This window comes from Vigna umbellata, chromosome 2 (genome assembly GCF_029865625.1).
Source record: "Vigna umbellata cultivar VRB3 chromosome 2, Vumbellata_1.0, whole genome shotgun sequence".
NCBI lineage: Eukaryota > Viridiplantae > Streptophyta > Magnoliopsida > Fabales > Fabaceae > Vigna > Vigna umbellata.
In genome coordinates this window covers 47,886,217-47,904,618 of record NC_142166.1, presented here as the reverse complement: position 1 = coordinate 47,904,618, position 18,402 = coordinate 47,886,217, and the positions used below count along the sequence as shown (strand labels likewise).

Here is an 18,402-nt window from a genome sequence, read left to right as displayed (position 1 = left end):
AAATGTTATTGTTTTTATGGAGTGGAAAGGGGTCAATTTTTTTAGAAAATATATTGAAGGTACAATATTTGCAAATCAGTTGTATTTGAAAGCAATGATGGCGTTATCATTGGATTATTAATGGAGTTATGTAAGCAGTTATGATGTTATGAAGTTTTTTATGTCTTTCAAATTTAAAATGATTGTTTTAATTGGAAAGATTGAGAAAGAAACGGGTATGTTTAAAATTGATGCAAATTTTATACCTTAAACTAGTTAATACAAATTTCAGAATTTTAAAATCATAGAAAATACTTCAACGATTTTTAGAAAAATAAAATAAAATGCCATTTTATAGTATTCTAGCTTTCAGCACAGATTAAGACAAATTGTATAAAAAATAAGGGTATTAAAAAAGAATTTTAAATATAGGTATCTAAAAATGTTTTTAAACTCAGATTATAGAAAAATAATTTTAAACTGTGGAATTGAAAAAAGTCATTTAAAAACTTGAGCGATGGAAAAGATTAATTTTATTTTAAAACTAGAAGAAATAAAAGAATGTTTAATGGGTTCTTTTTTTTGGTGGAAAAAATATTTAATGAGTTGTACTTAGATTTGCATGATATTAGTTCGCGGCAACTGTTCATTGACATAGCTGGAAGCTAGAGATTGAAAATCATATTTTTATATATTTAGAAATAAGAAAGTTTTAAGTATTAATAACTAAAAATATAAGTAATCGTTCTAACCTTTAGAATGACTTTAATCTTTTAAAACATTTTTTAAAGAGTTATAAACTCATTTTGCATATATAATTTTTTTCATTTTAAAAATATTTATATAAAAATTATATAAATAGAATTATAATCTTATTTCCTTAATCTTTCAATTTCGACTTGAGAGAAACATATAAATATATATGGGAAGCTTTTGGATATCATGAGTTGTAATTTGGTCGAACCTAACTCTTATATCTAGAAAAGGGAAAATGATTTACAACCTACATGACACGGCAACTTTTCTCAACATTTAACTGCCTGTACTACTCGTTTATACGGGAGTAAAACAACATAGGATAGGAAATAAAGAAAATAATCTGTTCTTTTTAAAAGAAAATAAAGTCAATAGGTATTATCCAGCAGAGCAACATATCGTTTAGTTCGTATTCTCATTCTAGGGGTAGGACTTAAATGTTTCTTTGCACCATTTTTCTATCAAATTTAACCACTAATGTAATTCATAATATAAATTTTCATAGATCAACACACTTTAAACAATTAAGACTAGGCATTTCCGTAAGTCCAGAGATAAACAATTAGATAATACACACACACAAGGGAGTTATACCTCACGACTAATGATCATCGCTGTAAATCACAGAAGATAAAAAACCTTGGTCAAGTTTAAAGAAACAGATCAATACTTTAAAACCTTTTTCATATTTTGATCCACATTATGTTATTTGTGTTTTAAGATTCTGCCTTCGGAACATTGGTTCTATAATCTTTAGTTCTCAAGTAAGCTGACTAATACTAAAAGGCGAATAAGCATGCTAGATATTCATAGTATTGATTGTAGTTGCTTTAATTCAGGGTCCAAACTACCTGTTTCCTCGCCTTCCGGTTCCCTGTATGAATCAGCTATAACCTTTCCCTTACTTAGCACATCTGAAGGCACAGTTTTTAAGAGGCTGAAAAATAAAGCTTAGTAAGAATCACATCTTCTCAATCATTCAAGGCTATGTTTGGATAAAAGTTGGAAAAATATATTTAGAAATTTCAATGCCCATCTCTGACTTTCAAGACGAATGAAAAAACTTGTTACTTTAACTTTTGGTTTTCCCAACTGACGTCCAAACATAAACCAGTTAGGGGAAAGAAATATGTGCAAGAGGAAGAAGAGACACTGTGGAAAGAGAAACGACAAAAACTACACAAATCACCTGTCTAGAGCGTTAAGGGCGGAATTGATTTTTGCTTTCATTGATTTGACCGAGGCTTCAGGATCCTTTCTTGTTGCATGAAGAAGCAGGGAATCAAGTTCTTCTAGTGACCTTCATAAGCAGAAATCTTACATTGGGTTTTCATATTGAAAGAATTTAATTATGTACTGTGTATAATAGATCAGTGGTTACTCGTGACAGTTCATTCATGCAATTTCTATAGGAAATTGATTACAATACCTCAGACATTCATCAACATCATTGGAAGCAGTTTTACCATTGCCACTGTCAGATGCATACTGTGCCACCTACAAAAAGATAGTGACTTTCTAATTAACTTTCATATCCATAAAGATAACATGATGAGAATGGCTTCAGACAGCAGAAGGAGAAATAGTTTATCCAAAGATATATATCAGCAATGGAATGAGCTATGAACAACACTCATTGAAGCTGTTGGTTGTTCTATGTTGTTTAGGCGTCTTCTGAAATTTGCTTGATAACAATGGAGACAGTAACGACCAAATAGAGTAGTTTTCGTAGCAAATAGAAGCTTGGTATCAGAATTCAAAGTTGAGGAATTGTATATAAAAAGGAGTCGAAGTAAATATACGAATACTTCATACTCAATCACAAAATTGAAGCTTCATAAACCTTTCAACCGACTCAAAAGGGTGGGAGGGGCTGGGGACTCAACGGAGAATTCTAAATTTTCTTTATAAAGAGAAACGATTGGTGTCACATCTAAAAGAACACCTAATAAGTTAAAGGAAGTCTTTACTTACTGCTCTTATATTTACACGAAGTGATGCTGCGGGCCCGGAACGAAGTAGAGACCGACAGAAGTCATATTGGGGTTCCTCACCCTCTAATGTTTTTTCTGCAGTAGTAAAAAGAAGCCTAAATAAATTTTATACTACCTTCAAATTATGATTGTTGCAAACCTTGTCATATGAACACCGACAGCAATACTAATGACGAGGATACAAAATGGACAGGAACGACAAGACCAGACATGTATTGAGAGGAATGTATGCACACGCATCAGAATTATGTCAAATTTTAAAGTCGAAAACAAACGAACTGTATTTCATTAAATTTCCTTTTGTGAGGTGCTTGTTGTTTTTAATGGCTAGATTAGAAAAGGTGGCCAATCAAAGAGATAATCAGGAAACGTTGGAAACCCGGAAAATATAACAAAATACTAACTACAAGTATGGAATAAATAAATAACTTCAAATAATTGAAATCACAGATTTTCTAATATATGGATTCTAGCACGACAAAGGCATTACCTAAGTCCTTGATCTGAAACTCCGTAAGTATGACAGCTGGTACATAAGCCTCCAGAGGATCAAGTTTTTTTCTACAGCATTACAGAACAAAATAGTTTTAAAATCATAGTTCTTTTGATGGAAAAAACAGTTGTTTTAACCATAAATTAAAAAAAAAGCAAATCTAGCACAGAAATAAATCAAACATCTCCTCCCCCTTATACGAGTAAAATGAATAAAATGAATGAACAATGTGCATTAACAATGTAAAGAATTTTTACAAGATCGACCAATCACAAGTCGTTATATTTGTCCACTTTTCCAATAACTCACTCAATCATTTTTCATGATTTCTGAGTTGTTAATATTACAAAAACCACTATAATTATACAAAAAAATGAAACTCAAGTCAAATAATAATTAGTCTAGCATAATGCAAAACCATGTATAATTGAACCATCGCAAAGCTAGCCAATACTGGTGGAGATGTAAAACTGTGAATACTTATCTATCTAAACAGAATAAAACCTCGAAAAACATACGCTAAGCTAATACAAGGAACTAATCGACTAACAAACTTATAACTATAGGAAAAAAGTAACTGATATGCACAGAGTGTAAGCGCAAAAATGATGACAAGATGATCGATACTAATTCATACCTCTTAACATAATTATCGAAAGGACTTGCCTGAACAGCAGCACCTGCAACGTGAAAATGGCAATATCGTGAAACGGATCCAAAGTGTGAGAAGAGTATGACTGAAACGGCGAAAGAAGTACGCACGGTGAGGAATGAGAAGGAGGTGGGAGAGAAGCAGAGAGAACGAAACCGTGCGCCGCCCCTCACGCCACCTTGGGGACGACACTGCGCACCTCACTCGCTTCGCCTTCCAAGTGGAACACTGCAATGGCCTGTTGCTGCTAACATGCGCAGGGGTGCCAAGTGACGCCATGCCACACAACATAATAGTGTGGCTGGCTTGATGGTTGGCGATATCGTAACCGATTCGGTGGGTCCCACTCTTATCTTCTTAGTTGTCACTTCTCTTTCACTAACCACTCCTCCGCGCCCCCTTCCACATTTTTGTAATTTGCAGATATATCCTTTCCGGCTTCCATAATTATTCTATCCACTCGTTTTTAAAATTCCTCCTCGTTCTAATGTTAATATTTTAATTCGATAAAAATGGACAGTTTCAATTAAAAATATTATTAATTTAAATTTTACAACTATGAATATACCGATAGAGTTAAATAGTTTAGATAATAATTATATATAAAGAATGTTAATTATAGTTGAATGTACCTGCAAAATATACTCTGACGCTCAAGTTAGACGTGTGATTTGAAGAGGCTCGACTCTTGGTTGAACATGAATGATTATCACTATTGAGTAGTTTAGAGTGAATAATGCGTAAGTAGAACCTACCTGATTTTTGGCCCTAGCTTTGTGTTTATAATTGACCTTATGAATCTGAGCTGATATAAGCCCAATAAAATATAAACAGAATAAGATATAAACAGATTACCTAAAAATCTGGTTTATTATTCATAAATACCTTAACCGCTTAAAATATCTAAGATATTTTATCCAATAAATATCTTACTATACAAGTAACATTTTAATCAATTAATATGATTTAGACATAATTATACTTTGATTTTATTTTTTATTTATTAGTTTCAGTTTGATCCTTTATTGTATGTGCAAAGAGTTTTTTTTGGATAGACGGGAAGTTGTTAAATATGGGCCTATAAAAATAAAGAAAAGTTGCTGCATTTGCAATGATTAAATTGTAGTTATTAACATTTAAACTTGTTCTTTATAAAATAAGTAGCAAATGTGTATTAAGAGGTAGGTATATATCAGTCTTTTAATCCACGTGTCGTATTCTTCAATAGAATAATATTTGACATAAAACTATTCATAGTTGTTTATATTGAGCTAGTTGTGTGTATGTTTTGAAGACGTAATATAATCTAAACAGCTAAATAAGGGACTATTTAGCCATTAAAAAAGGCAAAGGACTTATTTAATTAAGTCTGTGATTATATGGTTAACAACTCAATAAATGAAATTTAATAATATATGAATTTAATTAAGTCTAGGATTATATGAATTTATTGGGGTTGTGACCTAACTGATTTATGATTGACTTGTATATTATTTTTATTCTTGATAATGTACCTTTCTTGTGTTTCTTGTGTGATTTTGTATTATGGTTATATTTGGTATATAAAAAATAATGTTGCAAATCAGGAAGTTAGTTATAAATGTTTTAAAAGAAATTATTTAAACTTGTTTACATGCATGTAAATAAGTTAATAGTGGATTTTATTAAAACATTAAAATCTCATAATAGATATATTGTAAATGATTTCAAAAGTAAAATTTCTATCACTGAGATATAGTTTGTTCTATGTTTTACATGTAAGAGCTTAGAAAATAGAATATTAGAGTTGGTAGGTGTATTAAAATAATGAAACTAATTATTATAAAATTTAAAAATAAGTTGATTAAATAAATAGAATTTCTTAAACTTCTCATCATCTTAAACACTCACATTCTTTCTAAAACATTATTTTCTTGGACTCTCTACCATCTTTCTAAGAGTTTTAACTCCTCGATTATCTGTTTGACGACCAGGAGGTATCTGGACGGTCATAACAACAAGTTCTACCTATCCATTCAATCAATTTCTAGTCTAGAGCAAATAAGTTTCAACTCTTTTTTCTCTCTCGTTCTTAATTTGAGATCATGCATTGTAATCCTTTGTCGCATGCGATTCATGATCTCTTTTCCTAATTCTTGATCAATCCAAGGTCATAAGGACTCTTTTCGCTTCCAATTTGGTATTGTGTAAGTGTTTCTAGAGTTCCTTGTACTCTAACCAAGGATTTGGCGTTTTTAGAGCTATTTAGTTTCGATGCGAGATAAAAGAGGCTAGACTTTGTTTTAGATTATGTTTGTGGTGTTAAATTAGTGTGTGTGTGTGTGTATATATATATATATATATATATATATATAATATGATGAATTAACTGAAATGGTGATATTATTCTTGATCTTGAGATAATGATACTTGGTAGAATGATGTTTGTATACTTGGAATTTTGTGATTTTGATGTTTGATATTGTCATAATTGAGTGGGTTGAAGTTGTATTGTTGTGTGAAATTGAATTCAAAGTGTTTGGAATGAGTAGTTATTTAAATCATGAGTTCTAAGCATAAAAAGGGGGGTTTTTGATAGGTGAGTTTGAGATATAGGTGTTGGAATGAAAAAATTATTGGTTTATGACTATTGTGTGGTCATTTGGGACTTGTTAGAGGTATTATTTGCTTGAAATCTAATATGGAACATAGAGGTGATTCATTGTTGAAGTTTTGGGGTGTTTTTAGTGAAAAATTAGGGTTTTTGGTAGTGAGCTTTTTAGGTAAGGGTTGTGAGCTGTTTTGGGAAGTTGGGAGACTGATATCAAACTAATTATGACTTGTCTAGGCATTTAAAGGAGTAAAACCTGGTGTGGAAGTGTTAAATTCATAATAGGTAAGTTCTTGGGCACATTTTAGTTCAACTTTGAGGTTTGACTAGTGAAATCTTGAAACAAAAAGGTTATGAGTAAACTAAGGTATTTGGGTAGGTTATCTAGTGTATTAAGACTTGTCATATTGCTAGATTGTTGTTATTTAGTGTTGCAAGTGATAGAATTGATTAGGCACTTTGGAGTTGTTGAATTAGTTTGGTACATCTAATTCCTATCCAAATGAGCAATGTAGTACTCTATTTTCATCTATAAATATGTTTCATATCAATATTAGTATTACAGGTTATAATGTCTAAGATGCACCAAAACTATAAAAATCAGGTTACTATAAAAAACTAAAAAGAATAATCGATTATCACATATGATAATCGATTATTGTCTGATAATCGATTATTGTCGTCTGAAAATCATTTTGGCATAAATCCTTTCGGCAATAATCGATTATTTAGTGTGATAATCGATTAAAAATAACTTAAAATTTAATTTTTGGTTAGGGTGTCTTGTACGCATATTGGTGTTTTTTGTTTTATACTTAATTTGTTTTCTTATGGATAAAAACTGATACGATAATGTAAAGCTTGTTTAGTAATATCAATGAAAAATGTTATGAAATTTTATGCATGAGGTTATGTATGTTCCAAGTATGGTTTGAAAAGAGTTTATAGGATGAAACTCTTTACGGTTGCTTCAAGTTTTATAAAGTATGAATATAGGAAACTTAGTATTGAGATTTATCCTGACACTCTAATGGTAATTCATTTTCAAGTAGAGAGGATGAGACATGTGATGAGAGTAGCAAGAGGTCTTAGTCTAAGGGCTTTACCTTGGTCCAAGGCGAGTGATAACAGATTAACCTTGTGTGGTAGCTTGGGGTAGACGAGTTGTTTCACCACTACAAGTGCATGAACCGCCATAGTCCAGTCTAAGTCTTGACATGTTTAAATAATCTTTGGTTGGTTTGATGTGAAACATGAATCATGTGTGAAATGTTTAAGTATATTATGAAATGTTTTGTATCTCTAGCTTACCTTTTTGTTTATGATTTGTTTATATGTTTTTGTGCATCTTTCTTGGCTACGATCTTCCGGTAAGTGTGAATAGAGAGTGATAAGGTGACTGTAGAACAAGCTTCAGAGGGAGGATTCGCGGACTTGTAATTTTCTATAGATTAGTTTTATGTGTATAATTTTGTTTTTTTTGCCTGTATAAAGTAAAATTTTGTAGTTATGTTTTGTATAATTATGAGGACATTTTTATTCTTTGTTTTGTCAAGAGTTTTATTTTATTAAATATGTGATAACTCGTTTATAATTTAATACTATATATTTGTAACGTTACATTACACATTATTTTGTTGTTAAATTTAAAACAAATTATGTTGTTCAAGATATTAATTATTGTCATATTTATTTATAGTATAGAGAATAAAATTGCATCAACAACAATTCTAATTGTAATAGTTTATTTTAATAGTTAATCCAATTAAATATATATCTAGTCTTTAATAATTATCACATACGTTTATTAAAAAATTAAAGTTAATATGAAAAAAAAAACTATACTAAATTTATAATTTTATTATACTAAAAACAAAATTATTAGTATTTATTATACTGAAAAAATATTTATTCTTAAAACCAGAAAACAATATATTTTTTAAAATAAATTGAACAGATCATATATTTAAAAAAATATTATTATAATAGTTAACTCCATTAAATAAATTAAATTAGTTGTAAAAATATTTTTTTCTTGATTCTACAAGCCCGTTAAATGAACAGGACATTGATCTAAAACAATCAGAACATTGCTAAATTATATTTAAAAACTTTGTTTTCTACAACTAAATCAAATTCAACATCTAAAATCGATACACTCTATAAAATCGTAGAATATCTCAATCTCTCAACAATATACTACCAACCACAAAATGAATTTACTTTAATTGTGTATATTACAGGTACAATTAAAATCATGGACTCATCATAACTTGAAAGAAAAAAAAAGAGAAACGGAATAAAATGGACAGCTATGATCCTCTGCATTACTTAACATCTTTCATTAATAATTTCTTTAGTCTCTTGTCATTTTCAAACAAAATAATGGATTTTATTTGTCAATTTGAACAACTAAATATAACTCACCGACAGAAAAATGATGTAATTTGGTTGGCAATAACAACTTCAATTTATTTTTTAATGGAATTTTACTTGCTGTAATGGTATATTGCAGAATCTTTGAGAACAATGAAGGTGAAAAAAAAAGAGAAAATATAAAGTTGGGAAGGACCATTCAGTTGGTGGAATTTGTTGCAGTTTATTGAGGTTTGAACCAGAAGGCATCAGTTCGAGACAGACACAAAGCAGATCTGTCTTGAACTTCTGTGTCCTAAAACAGCAACAATGGCAAAAACCATGACCGTGTGGTATCTTTTGCTCACCCTTTCCTTCGTTTATGTTGCCACTGCTGATACTCAAAGTAAGTCCAAATCAAGTCTCTGTTTTGTCTCTATCTACTGATTTTTGTTTCAGATTTGGAATGTCGTTGTTAGTGTCTGGGGTACTCTAAGTTTGATCTGCATTACAATCCCTTTAAGATGTATTTTTTATTTTATTATAAATATTTTTTACTTAAGTTTTCTTGATGCGGTCCATGGTAGCTTCTTCTCATTCTGGACTGTGTTTTTTACTTTGTAAATTTATCGAGTGTCTGTTTACAATGCCAGTGATGCTGTAGATCTCAATTGCTTAGAACTTTCGTGTATATGTTTGGTCTCTCACGGGAGATTGTTTCATTTTGGCATAGAGATTGATGACATTTTGGATCTCGGACTATAATAGTAGAAAATGGTGAATAGAACAAGGAAAATATGTTAAGAATGTAAGCTGATTCTTGATTTGGACGACCGACCATGTTTGTCTTCCTTCATCTTTAACTAAAATTCGTTGAACATGTTGTTTAGGTTTCCTAGTCTTGGAGTATTCCATTCAGGGATGTGCATCTTCTGTGTGTGATAGCAATAACCCATTTGAGGTTTACTTTTTTGGAGCTAATCCCCGAGATTGATTTCATTAGAATATAACTTTTGCACTATCTTTGGCGTTTCTAGTTTTAAGAAAGAAATAGAAGTTGTTGATATGATTATGAAAACGATGCAGTTGTAAAGTATATGACAATGCTTTGTTTGAAACTGTAACTTTTTTATGTCTGGTAAGGAGCAAACAAGGTTTTGAAAAATGATCCGCAACCATTCTTGTAGTTTCAACATTAAGGTTTTATGAAGTGTTTGCTACCACAGTAGTTGCATTTGTCCTTGATTTCTCGCAATGTCAAAGATTGTGACAAAACTGTAACCATTACTGCAACCACTGTATAAAAGCTTAGGAGCAACATGAACTCACCTCTGTAAAAGGTTATGCCTTTATTATTTGAGGCTCAAACTTTTCTGTCCTTCCACTTCCATCTGTTACAGGGCTTTTGAGAAGTGATGACTGTCATTAGGATTTAATTTATAGAGCCCTCAAATGCTGACCTCTTTTATGTTGACGTGGACTTCTTTAGGAATTAGGAATTTGGAATAAGATTTGATATTGGTTCATAGTTGAGCATGTTTAAGTAGACAAATCTCTAGCATTTATAATAGCTACTGTAAATCTGTATTTCAGAGGGTTAAATTGATTGTTTAAGCCGTACCTTAGTCATCTTGGAAGATAAAAAAAGGGTTGGGAATGAAGTGCCAGAAGAAAGAAAAACAAAATTGTTGCTTTAAAAAAATTCCTGACCGATAATGCTCTCAGCGTGGTGGTACTGGCAATCTACATAATATGTCTGAATTAAGCTTGTGTTTGTCAGATGGTAGGTTCTTCAGGGGGGAATATATTAATATTAAGAAGTACATAATTTATTAATTGAAGTTTGCTGGTTCCTTTTTCTTTGGATTTGTCATGTATTATAAGTGTTTGAGATTTCAGTTTATGTTTCACTACTTGTTTTTGTTTGTTACTGTGTCAAACATGGATCAGAAAACCTGGTTTCCTTGCTTTAGCTTGAGACTACATACATCTTCTGACATTTTCATTAATTATACATACATGACTATTTCCTCAATACAAAGCCTTCTTCTGACTTAACGAGAGTTCCCCAGAACTCATATGACTTATTTCCTCAATACAAAGCCTTCTTACTCATAGTTAATATTTATTTTCATAAGATATGATTTCATTACTCTAAATTCATCTTGCATTTAGTAGTATCTTCCCAAAAAGAAATGTATTGAAGGTAAGATAATGATGTATTAATACGATGGTAATAGTGTACATATATAGTAAATGCTAGCAATACATGATTCTATGATTATGGCTAGCATTAAAGTGCTACAACTAAATAAGATAACAAGTAATGTTTACAGTAATTGATTGGAAATTACATTAATTACAATAATTGATAATATCAAAAAGTTAATATTGGATGCACAAATATACACAAATCAAGGGATCTTGTTTCTAATTGTCCCCCACTTAGGTGCACTTTAAATTCCCTTTTGTGACTTAATGAACAAAATTTTGTTGCAGTCAAAATAACTAACAATCCTGCTGACAAGTTGGTAGCTGCAATAAACGAAAACAGAACCGCTCACAAGGTATCAACCTTAACAGACAACCCGGGTCTTGCATGTATTGCTCTACAATACATTAAGGCATACCAAGGTGATTGTGATGCTGTGGGTGGACCTGATGGGAAGAAACCTCCAGAATCTCAATTTGCGGAAGTTTTTGCTCCAAACTGTGGTGTTCAGGCATCAACTCTTGCTCCTATAACTGGTCGTTTCCTGGGGTGCCAGACTAATTATGTACATGCACCCGAGGCATTTTCTGAGATCCTCATAAGGAACCAAAAGAGCTTAGACATACTCTACAGTAGGAACCACACTCAGCTTGGTGCTGCTGTGACAGGTACTGATGGAGGGTCTCCTTATTTCTGGTGTGTGCTGTTTAGCAGTGGCAAACCTAACCAAACCTTTGCTTTGGAGGGTGGTGTGGCTAAAATAACAAAGCCTGGTTGCTTCAGTGGAGCCAATGATGAGTGCAGTGGAGCCAGTGATTATTGGTCACCGCTCAATGGGATGTGGGTTTTGGCCACTTCAGTTCTTATTGCAATGGGGTTTGGTTTAGCATTATGAGCATAAATTGAGATATATTGTATGATTTCTACATGATTTGGAGGAAGGTAGTCTTTGTTGTATATGAAAGGCTTGGCCTCAGCTATTCTTTTTCCCCCTTGTTTGATTTGTAATTTGAGAAGAGCTTCATTTTCCTCACTTTTTTGTTTACATATATAAATTTTCTGGTATTGGCTCTTGCAAATTCTTTTACCTAAGTTTCTTTTTTCCCTTTTTTGAAAAAAAAAATAGATGAATTAAGCTACACAAGAGTATTTTTGTCGTTTTAATAGGATTTGTATCTTTGAGATTATATCCTAGTTTAACTGGCACTGCATACAATTTTTAAGAAATATTTACGAGAAAAATACTAGTGACATACATTTTTTATTATTGACAAAGAAATTAGGGAAAAATCATAAATTTTATAGATCTTATTTAGTATGTAATGAGTTTAACATTTTGTAGATTTAGTTATTCTTTAATACCTGAGAAAAATGCATTCTTAGTTGCCCTTAATAATATATGATGTTCTCCCTACTACTCTGATAAGCAAGTTAGCAATTGATCTTCTATAGAAGAAAGTTACGCCACAGAAAAAAAAATGCCAAACGTTATATTAGCTAATTACATTCTTTAAAAAAAATTAATACATTTTTCAAAATTTATATTTTATTAGATAAAATTAACGAAACACAAAATTTATCTAGTGTTACATCATATTTAATAAGCATCTTGTATAATTTACTATAACCAATAATTAAAACAACGTGTTAAGCAAAATTGAAGAGTTTCTTGTTAGCATTCTTCTCGCACCAAGCAAACCTAAGCAATGACCTCTACATTAGCCATATTGTATCAGAAATCGTGGACAATAAGAAGGAAAATAAAAGAAAATTTTACAGAATAATTTTGAGTTGTTACCAAATTTGCAGGAGAGTCAGAGGGAGGATTTGAGATTCAAAATAAGCAAAAGAAGAGAAAGAATGGCAAGAATACCGCCAGAAGAACCAATAACTCTGTAAATCCAGTAACGATCAAAGGCGGCAAGGGTTCGGTCGAGAAAAGCCGATAAAGCTATGCCGAAAATGAGAAGAAGTAAGAGAAACGGCAAGAAGGCATCAAAGTTGATAGGTTGGTCTTCCTCTTCCAACTCACACTCCGTCTTGCGGTCTATGTAGAGAGGAGAAGCCACAGCCAGAAGCACCAACCCTATGGCAGCCAATCTCTCATACGAAGAAAATCTGCTACCCCTTCTCCAACCTCCAACTTCCATTCACTGTTCTCTCTCTGCCTAAGTTTGTTTCTGCTGGAGAGGTGCAGTGCAACTGTTCTGAATAAACCATCCAAATCTAAATTTCAATGTTCATGGTGAAAAGCTTCAGCTACACACTCCTTTTCTTTTCTTTTTTTCATTCAACCAGTATATTAGTATTCAATCCCACACCCATTACTCCACTCAACACAAATATTCATTTGTTATTCAACCTCTTCCTTCCTAGCAAAGAAAATTATAATATAAATTAAATTAAAATTAAATTTTATTTAAATTTAACTTAATAAAATATAAATTAAATTTTAATTTTAATTTTTTAATAATAAAATTCATATATAATATAATATCTGTTTCTAAATTTTTTTTTAAATGGTTATTAAAGTATTTATTATTCATTATCCATGAATAATAAATATTATTATATTAACTATTTATTCAAATTTTATCTATTTATATTTATAAATAGAGATATTTTTCTCATTCATATTTACACCTTTCACATATACTTTTAAAGATTATATGGGACATTTTACTTTTTTGGATCGTAATTATTTAAATTTTAGAGTTTTTATTTGAAAATTTAAATAAATGGAACAGTATGGTGTGTTTTTGTGTGTTATTTTATTTTTAAACAGTTCGCTTAAATAAAAAAATATAAATCATGTATAAAATCAAAACTTTAGCTTCAAGATAAGAAAGTGAGAATTAAACTTGCAAAGTGTAGAATTTACTTAAACTAAATAAAACGCTTCTTTATGCGGTGAACAATACAATTGTTTTGTTTAGATTAGTTTATTTAAAAAAAAATATGTACAGTTTATTTATCTTTTATTTTATATTTTTATCGTATATTAATATTATTATCATTATTAATGATGAGAGTTTGACTAATTGAACTCAACATTAATTGACACAAATAGTATTAAATTTCTGATTCAGCTTTTCTAGGTAATATTACGAATATGTTAAATATGTTTTTTATCCATTAAGTGAAATTTGATATTAGTTCCTTTTCAAAACTTTGGTCTAATTTAATCCCCAACTTTAAAAATGGGTGAATTTAGTCCTTTTAACTAAATTTTGTTAGATTTATTTAATGTTTTAAGTGCATTTCATGATAGCATTTGAGTTGTTTATATCATTTGACACATTTTTGCTTCAATGTTAACTTAGAAATGCATTTCAAACATCAAATAAAGTTAACAAAATTTGATTAAAATGACTAAATTCACACATTTATAAAGTTTGGAAACTAAATTAGTCCAAAGTTTTGAAAAATGACTAATTCCAATTTTCACTAAAAGTTAAGATATCAAAAACGTATTTAATCCAATATTTTATAAAGACGAGTTGGATTTCTAGATTCATCATAATAATGGATATCTTGTTCTACAAATTTGTAAGTACTTTTTATAAAGTGTTTATCGGGTTGGGCAGTTTGTTAGGTTTGATAAACTTTTTTGGTAACTTACCTAATTTTTTTCTAAATCAAATTAAGTATACTCGGGAGAAAAAAGTAATGAGAATATGATTATTTAATCCACAAATTTAAAGTTGTTGTCTTGGATAGTGTTAGGAAAAACACTACAACTTTTTTTCTGCGCTGAGATGATCGAAGGATAAAGTGCAGCCGTACCAGAAATGGTTTGTTAGCTATAAAGCTCCGGTTACTAAATTGTAATATTGTATAGATATGAATAGATTCTTCATTAATAAAGCATATATTCGCTGCTATGCTAAAATTTCATGTGGAATCTGATGCCTTTTCTGCAGTGGATGAATGTCCGTGCAACATCAATTGTAAACAAACACAGAAGCTTCTTGAATGTGTGCAATAAAATGGCACATCACAGATAGGACCTATTCATGTTAAACAGTGAATAAGTGTCGTCACCAATTAAAGCTTTGAAGGGAAGGATAAAGGATAAAATTTGATTTTGGATTCTATATTCTTAATCTATCCAAATAAGCTTTGTAGAAAAGAGAATGATATTTCACAGCATTTTCTTTTATAACATTTTAATAAAAAATTACTTCATTATATCCAAAATTACTTCATAATTAATAATAATAATTATAAACACCAACAAAACAAGTGTAAATGATATTAAAATATTGTAAGAAAAATATTGTCAAAATATCATTATCCTGATAGATAACATCACCTTCATTTTAATTAAATAATTTTTTTTAAAAATATTTGTATCCTCTCGTTTTTAATATACAACTTTTTTTATATTGTTTTATCTTTTAACTAATTATCATAATCACCCAACATTCACAACCGTTATTATTATTTTAATAAAAAAATAAGGCCTCAAACATTTTTTTTGAAAGGTATAAGTCCTCTATCATTACAATTATAAACATTCTTAATTTAACCATTTTTTAACTAAAAACTCAATTAAAGACAGAACTAAATGTAGCTCTTAAAAACATAATTGACAAGACAGAGTACCAACCATTTTCAAACTAGCATCAGTAATAGATTTCACATTCAATAAGACACGAACATTGTATAGAGGATGGATTCTTAATTTGAAAAAAGAAATTACCTAAGTTAATTTCAGTCAATTGTGTACACTTTTTTAACAAGGTATCAGATCCTGCACTTTTAAACATTTAACAAGCATTCAGACACACACTACAAGATCTTGTGGTAGCAAATTATTTACTTTTACTTTTCGGTAAAAAAAAAAAGCATTTCTATGAAAAAGTGCTATCACGATGCTTCATAAAGTCAGTGGAGACTGAATCAATGAATTGGGATGAAGCCATCCGATGTTGAAATACGGTCACAATAAAATCATAATTAGTCTTGGACTGTTACGCTTTTGAGAAGAAAGAGATGAGTATAAGTTACAACTTTTTTAGTTTAGATATAAGAGTCCTTGAAAAAGAAATACCTTGAGATTAATGTGTACTGAAAAAATAAAACAAAATAAATTGTGACTGTGGTAGCTTGATCTTTCCACAGCAAACTTCATAGCTCTACAATCTTTGGAACCATAAGCTGGAAAATTGAGTTGCCTAGAACTACCATAATTGGACGGAATTATCAATAGCAACTTATATGAATTGATAAACAGTTATATGCATAAATAAACTCTACCATGTTCTATTTAGCACCACCAGTTGTCCTTGACTTGTTTCCTAGAAGCCGTCTCATCCATTTATTCTGTGAAGTAGTAACATTAGAAGCTTGTAATGGTGGTGCAAGACCTTGTTGGGATCGCTCTGTGGATGGGAGCTCAGCAGGGAGTGCAGCAGCAGTGCTAGTAAATGCATTTAGGACCAAAAATGCTAGAATGGGGGAGAGATCCAGTGTTCCTCCCAGAGGGGGAATAAGCCCACGGAATATGTTCAGGTATGGGTCACATATGGTGCTGAATCAAACAATAATCACTTTATTTAACCCTCAAAAGTGGTTATACACCATTATTATATGGATAAAAGTGGTTATACCCCATTATTATATGTTAGAATACATTTTCACTAACTATCATTAAGCATGTAACAGTGAAATGTCAAAGGATCCTGATCTATCCCCATCCAAAAAACAAAATGGTAAATCATATTATGGTTTATGTTTGGTGCATGAGTGGCCCTTGGTTTCTATACACTAAAATAACCAAGCAGTCTCTGCATAATTTTTTTTTAAGGTTTAGACTCTTAAACTTTTTCAGTTCAGTACAAAGACAAAATTTTAGTTGCTATAAAATTGTAGAGACCAATACAATCAATGGTTTTAAGGTGATAATGATAAGAATTAACAAATTGAACATTTATGACAATCAAAACCAGATACGGTACAAAACTGTGATACTGTCTGTCTGTACCTATTATTTACTTTTGAAAATGGAAAATTTTACATGAACACTAAAAAGTTTTACTAAAGTATATAACACACCTAATAAAACATAATACTTTTACTTTTTTATTTAATTCTTTTTTACATTATTTTATATTTTATGATAAAAATATAATTTTATTGGTGTTGCAAAGGTGTAGAGTAAAAATGAGAGTGTCCACGTATTATTACTCTTTGAAAATAACCGCCTTTAAAAATTAAAAATTGAACCAAGTCTTATTATATATACTCTTGAGTTTATTTTCTATGCAATGTTAACCTAAGAAGTTTCATAGTATTAATTACATAAAGAGAAATCGGGATAAAACTTATTTTGAGATACTTAATTATACACGTCAATCTGTGATATGAAAGTGGATTGACTATTGCTTCTGTAGTATTTATGATAACATGATAAACCAATTGAAAGAAAAAGCATGTAATTATGCAACCCCCAAAATAACAATACAAAGGAGGGTAACTCACCTGAGGGGACTAACAATGGAAGGAGGAGTGTTGGGAAACCATGTCAAAACAAGCCTGACAATGAGCAAGGTGTTGTAAATGTTCAAGAAATTCAGAACCCCATTAGCCACAACCAATCCTGCCACCGAATCCCCAGGTAAAACAGCAGCAAAATTATGATTACTCATCAATCTCACGCTATCCTGCTTCTGGATCTGAACCCAAACACAACAAGGTTTCGCATTATTTTTGCCACATAAATACTACCAAAAAGACGGAAGTTAAGAAGTACCTGGATGCATAGGGTGTGAAATTGGGAGGGGAGAGAGATGATTCTGTTGAGGAAGGTGTTCTGAGAAGCGAGGGAGTGGAGAAGGGTGAAAAAATGGTCAGCGACAGCGGTTAATGATGTGTGGAGTTGCGGCGGAGAGAGGAAAGTGGCGAAGTTGGAATTGGGGAGCGTGAGAAAGGGAAGTGCAAAGGGTATTTGAGCATTTCCCCAACAATGGGAAAGCTTCTTCTGTGTCTTCTCTATCTCCGTGGTGGAGTCATTAGTGTTGTTGGCACCCATTTTAGTTGGGTTCAGTTCAGGAAAGGAAACTCAAACCTGCATCTATTTTATCTTACACAACCTCTGGAGCACAGATAGGATAACCTTATCGCCTTTCTCCATTTCCTTCTTAAAATTTATTTCCTCGCTTCTTAACTATTTCTTCTAAAATTATATATATAATTTGGAAATTTTCTGTACATTATGGGAAAAAAGTATTGCATAAAATTCAATAACACGTGTTGAATTCGTAAATTAGCTTATTATACATTAGAATGAGGTGAAAGAGGAGAAAGAGAAAGAAAAAAATATGGTTTAATTAGTTATAAAACAAGAAGTAATAAAAATAAGAAATA

The 18,402-nt window shown here is 30.9% G+C and overlaps 4 protein-coding genes across 4 annotated transcripts; 1 reads left to right on the top strand and 3 right to left on the bottom strand.

The window, feature by feature from the left end:
- Nucleotides 1–1,250: 1,250 nt before the first annotated feature.
- Nucleotides 1,251–4,217, bottom strand: LOC124826182 (uncharacterized). The gene is made up of 7 exons (XM_047298949.2): nucleotides 3,985–4,217; nucleotides 3,860–3,902; nucleotides 3,220–3,290; nucleotides 2,710–2,804; nucleotides 2,165–2,232; nucleotides 1,925–2,035; nucleotides 1,251–1,672 (listed from the first exon to the last, which is right to left on the bottom strand). The coding sequence occupies exons 1-7, from the start codon at nucleotides 4,163–4,165 to the stop codon at nucleotides 1,543–1,545; spliced, it is 699 nt and encodes a 232-aa protein (XP_047154905.1). The 5' UTR covers nucleotides 4,166–4,217; the 3' UTR covers nucleotides 1,251–1,542.
- A 4,733-nt stretch (nucleotides 4,218–8,950) lies between these two features.
- On the top strand, nucleotides 8,951–12,096 carry LOC124826183 (uncharacterized). The gene is made up of 2 exons (XM_047298950.2): nucleotides 8,951–9,225; nucleotides 11,319–12,096. Exons 1-2 carry the CDS (start codon nucleotides 9,150–9,152, stop codon nucleotides 11,924–11,926), a joined length of 684 nt encoding a protein of 227 aa, XP_047154906.1. The 5' UTR covers nucleotides 8,951–9,149; the 3' UTR covers nucleotides 11,927–12,096.
- Nucleotides 12,097–12,780: 684 nt separating this feature from the next.
- Nucleotides 12,781–13,346, bottom strand: LOC124826173 (uncharacterized). The gene has a single exon (XM_047298940.2). It carries the CDS (start codon nucleotides 13,179–13,181, stop codon nucleotides 12,846–12,848), a length of 336 nt encoding a protein of 111 aa, XP_047154896.1. The 5' UTR covers nucleotides 13,182–13,346; the 3' UTR covers nucleotides 12,781–12,845.
- A 2,726-nt stretch (nucleotides 13,347–16,072) lies between these two features.
- YLMG2 (YGGT family protein) lies at nucleotides 16,073–18,189 on the bottom strand. The gene is made up of 3 exons (XM_047298951.2): nucleotides 17,789–18,189; nucleotides 17,518–17,711; nucleotides 16,073–16,567 (listed from the first exon to the last, which is right to left on the bottom strand). Exons 1-3 carry the CDS (start codon nucleotides 18,065–18,067, stop codon nucleotides 16,300–16,302), a joined length of 741 nt encoding a protein of 246 aa, XP_047154907.2. The 5' UTR covers nucleotides 18,068–18,189; the 3' UTR covers nucleotides 16,073–16,299.
- Nucleotides 18,190–18,402: the final 213 nt, after the last annotated feature.

Excerpts from the sequence above, each read along its gene's own strand:
- LOC124826182 (XM_047298949.2), bottom strand. The coding sequence starts at position 4,165 with ATGTTGTGTGGCATGGCGTCACTTGGCACCCCTGCGCATGTTAGCAGC. Across the intron at positions 2,233-2,709 it reads TTCGTGTAAATATAAGAGCA|GTGGCACAGTATGCATCTGA; the intron begins GTAAGTAAAGAC and ends ATCTTTTTGTAG. Across the intron at positions 2,036-2,164 it reads GATGTTGATGAATGTCTGAG|GTCACTAGAAGAACTTGATT; the intron begins GTATTGTAATCA and ends CTGCTTATGAAG.
- LOC124826183 (XM_047298950.2), top strand. The coding sequence starts at position 9,150 with ATGGCAAAAACCATGACCGTGTGGTATCTTTTGCTCACCCTTTCCTTC. Across the intron at positions 9,226-11,318 it reads TGCCACTGCTGATACTCAAA|TCAAAATAACTAACAATCCT; the intron begins GTAAGTCCAAAT and ends ATTTTGTTGCAG.
- LOC124826173 (XM_047298940.2), bottom strand. The coding sequence starts at position 13,181 with ATGGAAGTTGGAGGTTGGAGAAGGGGTAGCAGATTTTCTTCGTATGAG.
- YLMG2 (XM_047298951.2), bottom strand. The coding sequence starts at position 18,067 with ATGGGTGCCAACAACACTAATGACTCCACCACGGAGATAGAGAAGACA. Across the intron at positions 17,712-17,788 it reads TTCACACCCTATGCATCCAG|ATCCAGAAGCAGGATAGCGT; the intron begins GTACTTCTTAAC and ends GTTTGGGTTCAG. Across the intron at positions 16,568-17,517 it reads TCCATTGTTAGTCCCCTCAG|CACCATATGTGACCCATACC; the intron begins GTGAGTTACCCT and ends TGTTTGATTCAG.